The 12,148-nt window shown below is 47.2% G+C and overlaps 2 protein-coding genes and 1 long non-coding RNA gene across 3 annotated transcripts; 1 reads left to right on the top strand and 2 right to left on the bottom strand.

Annotated features, from left to right (window-relative positions):
- Positions 1–1,894: 1,894 nt before the first annotated feature.
- On the bottom strand, positions 1,895–2,435 carry LOC125491448. The gene is made up of 2 exons (XR_007268312.1): positions 2,285–2,435; positions 1,895–1,932 (listed from the first exon to the last, which is right to left on the bottom strand). It is a non-coding gene; the product is annotated as an uncharacterized LOC125491448 (long non-coding RNA).
- Positions 2,436–8,520: 6,085 nt separating this feature from the next.
- On the top strand, positions 8,521–9,393 carry LOC125491408. The gene has a single exon (XM_048633265.1). It carries the CDS (start codon positions 8,521–8,523, stop codon positions 9,391–9,393), a length of 873 nt encoding a protein of 290 aa, XP_048489222.1.
- Positions 9,394–10,538: 1,145 nt separating this feature from the next.
- Positions 10,539–11,882, bottom strand: LOC105390026. Its single transcript, XM_038120114.2, has one exon. It carries the CDS (start codon positions 11,880–11,882, stop codon positions 10,539–10,541), a length of 1,344 nt encoding a protein of 447 aa, XP_037976042.2.
- Between the last annotated feature and the right edge of the window lie 266 nt (positions 11,883–12,148).

Genomic DNA, 12,148 nt, shown 5'->3' on the forward strand with positions numbered 1-12,148 from the left:
CACATGAATTTTACCGGCGGTTGTTAGTCTGGCCCACATCTGCGGCGACACCTGCATGACAACGTGACTTTGCAGGGGATTTCTAGTACGCCTTCTGTACTTCACCGATACCCTGTAATCCTCCGGCTGGATTTGCTCCATCAACTGCTTGTTTTGATTCTTCAAAGACTTTATGATATCGTCATCGGAATTATATGCCATCACATCCTTCAGCATAACCAGCGGGTCTTTGTTGGCTACTTCGTCTATTTGCAGACTTTGTCCAGAATCCCTAATTTTGGCGGTTAACCTGGACAGTTCTTCTTTGGTTTTGCAGGCAACAATGACTTTTTGATCTTTAGCCTTGCGTAACCGGTCGACTTGTAGGCCACTGGTCTTCGCGTCCACCGCTGTTCTGATTTTCTCTATCAGGTTAGGTTAGGTTTTTTTTTTTTTTTTTTTTTTTTTTTTCGTAGGGAGGGGAAATCCTAATGGACACCTGACAGCCCGTACTGTCAGGTAGTGTCGGACTCTCACCGACTAAAACCCCTCCCTTTCCAGTCACCCCTGACATAATCAGGGACTTTGTATATCTTAACATAATATTACAACCTTAACTTAACTTATCTTCTATCACGGGAGACCGTAACCGGTCAGAATATTTGTTTTTCTTTTCTATTTTATTTTGGTTCACATTTTGTATTTTCTTTTTAAAGTATTTTTTTTTTTTTTTTTGTTTGCATACCTTTTACTATCTTTTGTAATGTAGCAGCTCGGCAGGGGCTGGTCTTGATCACCGGGGAGCGACCCCTGGGCGAATCGACCTGCCTGGCCTTCCCCGAGAGTAGGGGTTGGGTGCTATATTGCAATGTGATACTTACCCTTATGACTAACGTCCCTAGTGCTTAGGGCTGGTACCTACCTAATAACTCTCAATTAATATGTACCGGGAAGCGGTCTTAGACTAGCTCAGCTTGACGCCGGCCTCTGAAGGAGTGCCTGGTCGCCTGGGGGATCTGCAATGACCGTGAAGCGGTCCTAACTACCCTGATCTTGATCCTGAGGCCCCTGGAGGGAAATAACCTCGGTAGGTGTACGGGGTGAGAATTAATAATGCCGATTAATTAGTGTAATACAATTGAGGCGGCACTGGACCCGCTTTATTTACAATCAAGTTAACTTATATATCTAAGGTACTTACAGCTTACGTACTTAATATTAACACACTACACAAATGCACAAATACTTATCACGATTATTGATATTTATATTGGTCGGGCCCTGAAGGGGCCTACGCGGATGTTCCTATCTTAATAAGGGGAAGGATACAGGGTACAGGAGGTCGGGCGGATACCGGTGGTGCGTGTGGACTTGTTCCAGGGTCTGTGGAGTGTATTTGTGTCGACAAGAATGTGGCTGAAGGCCGGTGTGTGTTCGGTGATTGTATAGTTCGGTACTTACACAGATGCTTTAAACTAGGCAACCCAGGCATCCATGTACGTATCCGGGGGACCTCGGTCCGCTAATTAGGCAGCCCACTGTGTCGGGTCTAGTCGGGTATACGGATGCTTTAAACTAGGCACCCCAGGCATCCATGTATCCGAGAGACCTTGGTCCGTTGAGCAACCTACCTCGCGGGGAGACCGGTGTTGTGAGATTAGTGTGCGTGAATAGATTACTTGAATAGATATGGGTGCGGGGAGGGATCTCGGGAACGGAATGATCACTCGTCGGAATAGGAGGTGGCGAAATGGTGCTCTAGCGGCGGTCCGGCGGCTATTTATAGGCGGGTCGCCCCGCGCCCCTTGTATTCTCCGGAGTCGTCTGTGTGGTGCCCCGCCTCGTCTCGCACACGCCGGGCGCTCTTGTGGCTGCGGTGTGAGGGTAGGTGTGTTGGGCGGTTGGTTTGTAACGGCTCGTTACATTCTCCCCCCTCAGCAGAAGAATTTTTACCTGGTAAAAATTCACAGGTCATGTAGATACATACAAGGAAAAATTAAGAGAACGGTGCATGTACTGGTGCATTTGTTTACAAACGGGTTCCTACTTTATCATCTGGATTCAGGATATATTTTATTTACTTAGATATTTATATCAGGTTAATTTTACACAGTATAATATTATTAGCTTTGGTAAAAAAAAGTTACACGGTATTGTCCATGAGTATTTCATCCCTGCCTGGTGCCGGTAAGTTCGGACGGAAACGGTATATTATATTCGGGATTCTTTTCTACATAAAAGATGTGAATATTTTGTTTTTTACAAGACATGAGCAAGGATAAAATGCATGGTTGGTTTTACTTACATTGTAGGCTATGTGTATATAACTTATTGTGTACTGATATACATTTTCCTGTTAATTACATTAGGTGTACGGTTTCAGCTTTTTATTTTTACATTATTTATATAGCAAATAATTTAAAATTTATCCTACGGCATGTGCCCTTGCGCTGAAATTTTACTCGGTTTGACACTTGACATTTAAAATTCTAACCTGTGTACGTTCACAGAGTAACGTATTGGGCTGCGTTCAAAAATATTACAATCCTTTTTCTAAGACTGAGCTACATTTTGCTTGTGACTTGGATGCAAAAATGTGGATGTTATACGTTTAACATGTCTGTGTGTCTATTATTTACTTATATTATATTATACTACGGACGGACGGTGTAAAATGTGTGCATTTGCGTTTACATTTTTACCTATTTCTATATTTTTAACCCAGATTGCGGTTTTACGGTTGTATATCTATAATTAAATTACAAATTATACATAATAAAATTTATACGGTACGGTACGGGATGACTAGGTCATAATATATACAAATGTTTAAACTTTTTACGGCTATTTATCTTCAATCTTCATTATGTTGATGATTGAGGGTAGGTTTGGAATTATCGGTTCGTTCGGCATCGCATGAGTACCGCGGCTAGGCACATCTGGCGATGGGTGATGACGTCGTCGGTAGGTTATTACTGCTTCGGTTCGGTGGAATTTGGTTGCAGCGAGTTTGATGACGATGATTTTAGTCGTTCTTTGTACTTTTTCATATGATGAAGAACATCTTTATACATCCCGGGCCAGTAATATGTTTCAGCAATGCTTTTTAGGATTTTTCCCGTGTTTCGGTGGCCTGTTGTTGTCGGTTCATTAAGGTGTTGCTCGATAATCGACCTTCTCTTCAATGTCGGAACGCATAATTTCCACTGCGATTGTGCATTGATCTTGACCCCGTATCTCGGATTTACAATTCGTTTATGGAGTGAGCTGTTTTTAATCATAAATGTTGGGTCGTTTTGAGGCGAATTTCGAGTTTCAGACATTTTTCGGTCGAACCATTCTTTTCGTTCCTGTATAGACGCTGTGTCGGGATACCTTGGTGGATGTTGTTGTTTAGGTTTTTTCTTTTGCTTGCGGGATTTTGATTTTCTAGGGCCGGTAATTTTATTATTGTTCGGTGGTGTTGTTTCTTGTGTGACTAGCGGTTCCTGTTGTTTAGTTTCATGGATTTCTTCTGGCGTGTTTTCGGTATTATTGTTCCAGACTATTGTGGCTCCTGCCTTTCTTAGGAGGTCTATCCCTATGATAACTAGGTTTGGCGGTGAATAAGCTGGTAGTACGAAGAGTTCGTGTGTTAATTTTCTCTGCCGTATCTCAATTTCTGGGTCTATTTTGAGTTTCACGTCCATGACTCTGCCATCTGCGACGGTTACTCGCATCCCTGTGACTTTTTCTGTGTCGGCGTTTGTCGAGTTCTCTTCATAAATGTTTCTACTGATGTATGATCTGGTGGAGCCTGTATCAACTAACGCTCGGTATGTGATTTTACCTATTTTCACGTCTTCGAAAATTCGTTGTTCCGGTCGGTTTTCTTCGGCAGTTATGTTCGTGTCTCCGAACTTGGTTTCTCTTCTGCAGCAGTTGCGCGTTAGTCTCCCGAGGACTCCGCATTGGCTACAGAACAGTACTTGCCTGTCCCGGCATTCCTTGTGTGAGTGGCCTGTTTTGCCACAGTTCCAACAGCATGTGGTCTTGTCGTATTTTTCGTGTATTTTACGCGGTTCTGGTGATGTTCCTGGATGATTCTTCGGTGTCTGGCGGTGTCGGTCTGGTCGGTGATTCCACTGTTGAGATGAGGATTCTTCTGTGATCTGCTCGTACTCGGCTGCCTGTCTTATTAATTCCCTGAGGCTGGTGAAGTCTTGCTTCTTGATGTAGTACTTGTAGTTCGCGTTCATGTTTTCGTAGACTCTTTCTTCTTTTTCTGTTTTGGTCATTTTTCCGTACCTTCTCATCAGGGTCTGTATGTCGGTCAGGTAATCGACGAAAGATTCACGGTAGTGTTGTTTTCGTGCGATGATCATCTCGAGCAGGTTCTTTTCGTATCCCGCCGGGTAGTAGAATAGTTTGAATTCTTTTAGGAAGTCTTCCCACTTTTCCCAGTTGTCTGAGTTGTTTCTGTACCATAATAGCGGTTTACCTCTTAGTACTTTAGGTAGTACCTGGAGTAATCGGTCCTGCGGGACGTCACCTGACGACGTCAGTTCATCCAAACGCTCGATGAACTCAACCGGGTCGCATGCGGTGTCGAACGATATATTCCATTCCCTCACGATGGATGACAGGTTCAGCTGGCTCGCGGTTCTGGTCTGGTCTTCGCTTCGGATGTCATCTCGAAGGTCTCCTCCTCTTCTTCTCTGATGTGGTCGGACAGCTGCTTCCTCAGCTTGTCAACGGTTAAATTTACGGTCGGTAGCTTCCTTTCCCTACTTTCCCTTATTAATTCCTCTTTACTAAGGTTATAAATCCAAGAAGTTGGCATTTGATGCTGTATATTTACCTACTATAAAACGGGGCCAGTGTGTAATCGGTTACTATAACTTAAATAAAAATGACCAACAAAAAATTATATGCTCTTTACTTTTGAATTGTAATTTTTGTTAAACGGGGTCGGTCGGTCGGTTGTCGGTCGATTTTTAGAACAATTACGGGTAGATAGTTAATTTGAACGGTTAGTCGGTCGGTCGGTTATTTCTAATGATTAACAAGTTATTACGGGGGGCTAAATAATATTAAATATTGATGAGAATTAGTGGATTTTACGTTGGGCGCCAAATGTAATGTAGCAGCTCGGCAGGGGCTGGTCTTGATCACCGGGGAGCGACCCCTGGGCGAATCGACCTGCCTGGCCTTCCCCGAGAGTAGGGGTTGGGTGCTATATTGTAATGTGATACTTACCCTTATGACTAACGTCCCTAGTGCTTAGGGCTGGTACCTACCTAATAACTCTCAATTAATATGTACCGGGAAGCGGTCTTAGACTAGCTCAGCTTGACGCCGGCCTCTGAAGGAGTGCCTGGTCGCCTGGGGGATCTGCAATGACCGTGAAGCGGTCCTAACTACCCTGATCTTGATCCTGAGGCCCCTGGAGGGAAATAACCTCGGTAGGTGTACGGGGTGAGAATTAATAATGCCGATTAATTAGTGTAATACAATTGAGGCGGCACTGGACCCGCTTTATTTACAATCAAGTTAACTTATATATCTAAGGTACTTACAGCTTACGTACTTAATATTAACACACTACACAAATGCACAAATACTTATCACGATTATTGATATTTATATTGGTCGGGCCCTGAAGGGGCCTACGCGGATGTTCCTATCTTAATAAGGGGAAGGATACAGGGTACAGGAGGTCGGGCGGATACCGGTGGTGCGTGTGGACTTGTTCCAGGGTCTGTGGAGTGTATTTGTGTCGACAAGAATGTGGCTGAAGGCCGGTGTGTGTTCGGTGATTGTATAGTTCGGTACTTACACAGATGCTTTAAACTAGGCAACCCAGGCATCCATGTACGTATCCGGGGGACCTCGGTCCGCTAATTAGGCAGCCCACTGTGTCGGGTCTAGTCGGGTATACGGATGCTTTAAACTAGGCACCCCAGGCATCCATATATCCGAGAGACCTCGGTCCGTTGAGCAACCTACCTCGCGGGGAGACCGGTGTTGTGAGATTAGTGTGCGTGAATAGATTACTTGAATAGATATGGGTGCGGGGAGGGATCTCGGGAACGGAATGATCACTCGTCGGAATAGGAGGTGGCGAAATGGTGCTCTAGCGGCGGTCCGGCGGCTATTTATAGGCGGGTCGCCCCGCGCCCCTTGTATTCTCCGGAGTCGTCTGTGTGGTGCCCCGCCTCGTCTCGCACACGCCGGGCGCTCTTGTGGCTGCGGTGTGAGGGTAGGTGTGTTGGGCGGTTGGTTTGTAACGGCTCGTTACACTTTTATATCTTTTTTTTTTGTTTTCTTTTTTATTTATTTTTTAATTATTTCTAACTTAAACTTACTTAACTTTTTCTACAGCATGGTTTTCTTATTATCTTTATATAACATTTATATTGTATAGGACACAGTTGTATATATACTACATTTATATATACGTGTTATCCTTATTCTAACTTACTTATTCCTATTTGCTACTCTTATAGCTAATTTCTTACAATACTGTAAAAACTTTTCTCTCACATCATTATCACTTATTAAACGATTAAGATTTTCCTTACAAACTGATACATTTAACTCTATCTCTATGTTCATCCTATCGACACCATAGACGGGACACTCGGTTATTATGTGCAGAATACTCTCGTTCACGCTGGGGTCACAGATGCAGGACGGGCTGTCCTTGCACTTGAAGCGGTTCAAGTATTCTGAGAACCCGCCATGTCCCGTCATAACCTGCGTCACCACATGGTCTATTGTCATCTTTCTGACCGTTCTGTACGCCTGTGTCGCGTCTGGAAAGAATGCCTTTGTGGTGGATGCGGTTTCACCTTGTATGTATCGCCGGTTCCATTCGCCGAGCGATTCCAAGCGGATCTGTCGCTTGGCGAATGAGACCGGACATTGGTCATAGTCTGGCTTCTTCTTTAATTTCAGCGCTGCTTCTTTTGCCAGATGGTCTGCTCGCTCATTTCATTGGTGAGTGGGAGGCAGCAATTCCGAGCCAAGGCTCATCTAACCCTTCCCCTCGAGCGGCGCAGGTAGCCCCGGCAGCACCCTGCAAAGCCAAGACACAATCACTGACCCAGGGGTCAGCGGGGGAGGTAACTGACAGACGCTCCGTGGAAACAACAACATCGCCCAAGCCCAAGTACAAAAATAGGACCTCAGAGGCCCGGGCATGTCTCACCAGTGCTAAACTTCAGCTGGGAAAGGCGCGAAACCTTAGAACGGACATAAAGAATGAGGTAACACAAAATATAGAGCGCCTTTATCAGCTGGTAAAAGAATCTGAGTCTAATAAAGAGAAGGGAAAGGACATAGAATGCACAAGGGAGGATAATGAAACGGAAATAGACAAAGTAGTAGAAAACAAATTAACTCCCACTACAAATGAACTCAATGCCGATTTGATTAGGGCAATGGAAGTGCATGCAGATAAACTAAGAGTGGCGAGCGATAGGATGGAAGAATTGAAAACCCAACTCGAGGCAGCTATTAAACCCTCGTATGCTGAGGCACTGGCAGCCGGACTGTCAAGGATCTCACGACAGGAGGGTACGACGCAATCCAACCCTACAAAAGGTCCTAGCCACTCACTTATAATATCGTCCGAAGAGGGTAATGACACCAGTGACCAGATCCTCACAAAAATAAGGGAGGCAATACAACCACGAGAAAATGGCCTTCAAATTGATAAAGTCCGAAAAGCCAAAAACCAAAAAGTGGTTCTAAGCTGCCATTCGCAGGAAGAGGCCAACAAAGTCACAGAGAGAATCAAAACATTTGGTAAGGCATTGCAGGTGGAGGCAGCGGTCAACAAGGATCCCTTAGTCATCATCAGGGACGTCCTCAGCTATAACACTGATGACGACATCATTGCCTCGCTCAGGTCGCAAAACAAACACGTCACTGCGGACTTGAGCGAGAAGGATCTAAGAGCCACAGTCAGATATAGACGAAAAGCTAGAAACCCCCACGAAAACCACGTGGTGCTACAGGTGTCCCCCAGGCTCTGGCAGAGGTTGACGTCAGCTGGCAGAGTACACATAGACTTGCAGACGAGACCGGTCATGGACCAATCACCGTTAGTGCAGTGCACCAGGTGCTTAGCATTTGGACATGGCCGAAAATTATGCAAAGAACTAGTAGACCTCTGCGGACATTGCGGGGGTCCACATATGCGTGATCAGTGCACAGTATGGATTTCCGAAGAGCCCGCATCTTGCAGAAACTGTCAGCTGGCCAAACTTAATGCTGTGGAACACAACGCATTTGATACAACCTGCCCCATAAGAAGAAGGTGGGACATTGTGGCTCGCTCTAGTCCTTATTGCTAAGGGCGCCCCTGACAACTCATCCAACAGGTACATTGTCATACAAGCCAACCTCCAGAGGGCAGAGCTGGCCACAAATGTGTGTGTTAGTGTGATGATAATAAAACTTTAATATCAATTTGGAGTTCGGACTTTTAATTATATCGCACCTCAACATACCTAAATTGGTGACCCCTTTGTTGGACCGTGAAATAAAAAGAAGATGACGGACAGTGAAGCAGATACTGCAGAGTCACAGCCACCGACGCCGCGCGCGAGGAAGCGCGCCCCGGTCACCGCGGTAGACCAGCCCGACGTGTGCCGAGTGGGCGTAAAGGTACCCCCGTTTTGGCCCGAGAAACCGGCGATTTGGTTCGCGCAACTCGAGGGCCAATTCGTAATCTCAAGAATTACCGACGACAACACTAAATTCTACCACGTCGTCGGGCAGCTCGAGCACCAGTATGCGGCAGAGGTCGAAGACATAATTACTTCGCCACCCGACACCGACAAGTACGAGAAGCTGAAGTCGGAGCTCATCAAGCGGTTGTGCGTCTCCAGGGAGAACAAGGTGAAGCAGCTGTTGATGCACGAGGAGCTGGGCGACCGCAAGCCCTCACAGTTCCTGCGTCACCTGCGTCACCTCGGTGGTCCTGACGTCCCAGAGGACTTCCTCAAGACCATCTGGACCAGCCGACTCCCCAGCAGCATGCAGACCATCGTGGCATCCCAGGCGACCTCCAGCCTCGATGCGCTGGCTGAGCTAGCGGATCGTATCCACGACATCGTGCCAGGACACCACGTCTCAGCCGTGGCCAGCTCAAGGCCGACGTCGGCAATGGAGGAGATGGCGAAGCAGATCGCAGCGTTGACGAAGCAGGTCAGCGCACTTACTGCCCACGTCCACGGCGACCGATCCCGATCCCGCGACCGACGACCACCGCAGCGACGTGACCGCCGATCACCTTCGACCCGTTCCCAGTCCAGCTACCGGAAGCATCCGATCTGCTGGCACCACTGGAGGTTCAGGGACCAGGCGAAGCGATGCACCCAGCCCTGCGACTTCACGGCGGGAAACGGCCAAGAGGGCCGGTAGTAGCGACGACCGTACCCTCCAACGCCACCACCACAAGTCGCCTCTTCGTGACGGACCGTCGATCTGGACTACAGTATCTGATCGATACCGGAAGTGACTTGTGCGTCTTCCCCAGATCGGCACTTCGTGAGCGCCGCGCAAAGACTTCTTATGAACTGTGTGCCGCTAATGGTTCGACTATATACACTTACGGCTCAGTGCACCTTACACTTAATTTAGGTTTACGCCGTGATTATAACTGGACGTTTACAGTAGCAGATGTTACTAAGCCCATCATAGGTGTTGATTTCTTATCATTCTACAACCTTGTGGTAGACATAAGAAATCAACGCCTATGTGACAACACCACTAGTCTTTCTAGTATAGCTGTACCTGCTGATGATGATGAATTTTCTTGTGTTTACAGTGTGAAGGTCTCGACTGGCGACTCCAGGTATCATAAAATCCTTTCAGAGTTCCCTGACATTACACGGCCAGCCGGCTCACCACGCACACCTAAACACAACACACAACACCACATCCGCACCACCCCAGGTCCTCCAGTGTCGTGTTCCCCGCGCCGACTCGCCCCGGACAAACTCAAAATTGCGAAGTCGGAGTTCGAGGCAATGTTGGCGAATGGCACGGCGCGTCCCTCCGAGATTCCTTGGGCGTCTCCTCTTCACCTGGCGCCGAAGAAGGACAACGGATGGAGTCTGTAGGGGTTCTAACTTGCAGGATGGAGTAAAAACAACTATTTAAGGTTGACGAAGGCGTGCGTCCAGTGGCCGCTATGTAAGTGAGCACATGTGTGATTAGAAATTTGGCCTTATATAGACTCGGTGCCATCCCCCCGCACCGCGCGGGACCCTTGTGACGTACCGGTTACCGGTCGCACGCCTTATGAAAAAACGTATGTTTATTAAAATAATGCACGGTTAAATATACATACAAAATGCATACAGTAGGTATCAGTAAGTAGGTAAGACATCCTATTTATATGAAACAGTACCTAACGATTCTACTTAGGTTTAATTAACTAGGTATTTAAGTAATTTATTTGACTACAACTAAACAATGCGCGTGTGTGTGTGGGGTGACTGGTTGGTAGGTATATATTGTAACGCGTCGCTAACATTCCCCACCCTAGTGCTGAGGCAGCACTCCTAACCTACAGGTATAGTTGCGACGCGGGTCGCGGGGCGCCTCATCAGCCCGGTGCGGGTGCGCACGTCCACCACCCTCACTCGCTCGTCCTTGCCCGGCAGCACCGCCTCCACGACGCCTCGCAGCCACATGTTCCTCGGGGCGTTCCCGTCCACTATCACCACCAGATCACCAACTTTTATAGGTGGTACTTCATCCGTCCATTTTCTTCTAGGTATCAGTTCCGGCAGAAATTCTTTTACCCAGCGAGACCAGTACATATCTGCCAGCCGTTGCGAAATCCTCCATTGTTTTCGCAGGTACAGGTCTGATTCACAGAATTCTCCGAGGACAGGTAGGTTCGACGATGACCCCAGCAGAAAATGATTAGGTGTGAGCGCTTCGCTCGATCCAGGCTCAACACTGACATGCGTCAGCGGACGACTGTTGACAATTTGTTCCACTTCGGCCATCAGAGTGAGTAGGACTTCTTCTCTAGGGGTGCGTTCCCTCAGGATTATCTTTAGTGACGCCTTGACTGAACGAATAAGTCTCTCCCACGCCCCACCCCAGTGTGGGCTTGTAGGTGGAATAAATGTCCAAGTGGTTCCGTAGTTGATAGCAGCTGACTTTAAAACTTGTTGATCCAAGTCCTGTATTGATCTCCTCAGTTCAGTGTCTGCGCCGCGTAGATTAGTTCCGTTGTCTGAGAACAGCTGCTGTGCCCACCCACGACGACAGGCTTGTCTGCGTAGCGCCATTATTAAGGACTCTGTGGTCAGTGTAGCCACCAGTTCTATGTGTATGGCTCGCACAGTCAGACACGTGAAGAGGACGCCGTATCTTTTTTCCCTCCTTCTTCCCACAGTGACTTCCATCGGGCCGAACAGGTCAAGCCCACAGAAGGTGAAGGGGCGTTGATGGTGGGCCATGCGTGCTTCCGGTAAGTCGCCCATTCTAGGTGGTCTAGGTTCAGCCTTTCTTATTCTGCAGACCATACATTCCATGGCTACTCGCTTCACAGTTGGTCGAATTTTCAGCACCCAGTATTTTTGTTTCAGCTCGTTGACGACAGTTTCATGATTCCCATGAGCAGCACGGATGTGTAAGTGCTTGACTATAAGGCGAGCGATGTGATGGCGGCCATCGAGGATGACGGGGTGCTTCATGTCTGCGGGCACGTCGCGCGCAGCTTCGATGCGACCTCCAACACGCAGGATTCCGAAGTCGTCCAGGTAAGGTGACAAGGTAAGTAATTTACTTGATTTACTTAATGTGTTTTTCTTTTTCAGGTCCTTCAGGTCATCGGAGAAGCTCTGCATCTGCGCATATTTAATTAATAACCTTTCAGCTCTTATCATCATATCTCCGTTAATGGCACCGGTAAGTTTCTTAATTTTTATATCAATAAATGATATCATAACACACGTAGATCTGAGTAGCCGCAACCATGATGAAAATTTCAGCGGGTCAGGAACGAATCTTGTGTCCAACGGGTTCGTTTGTACAACCGTTACGCATTCCAGGTCCAACTCGTTCACTTGAGGAGTAAGTATACCCCGCGGCCATGATGACTCATCGTCGAGAAGGAACGCCGGGCCATGAAACCACTCGTTCTCGAACACCGAAA

Source organism: Plutella xylostella, chromosome 5, assembly GCF_932276165.1.
Source record: "Plutella xylostella chromosome 5, ilPluXylo3.1, whole genome shotgun sequence".
Taxonomy (NCBI): Eukaryota; Metazoa; Arthropoda; class Insecta; order Lepidoptera; family Plutellidae; genus Plutella; species Plutella xylostella.

Coding starts and splice junctions, on each gene's coding strand:
- LOC105390026 (XM_038120114.2), bottom strand. CDS start 11,882: ATGATGATAAGAGCTGAAAGGTTATTAATTAAATATGCGCAGATGCAG.
- LOC125491408 (XM_048633265.1), top strand. CDS start 8,521: ATGACGGACAGTGAAGCAGATACTGCAGAGTCACAGCCACCGACGCCG.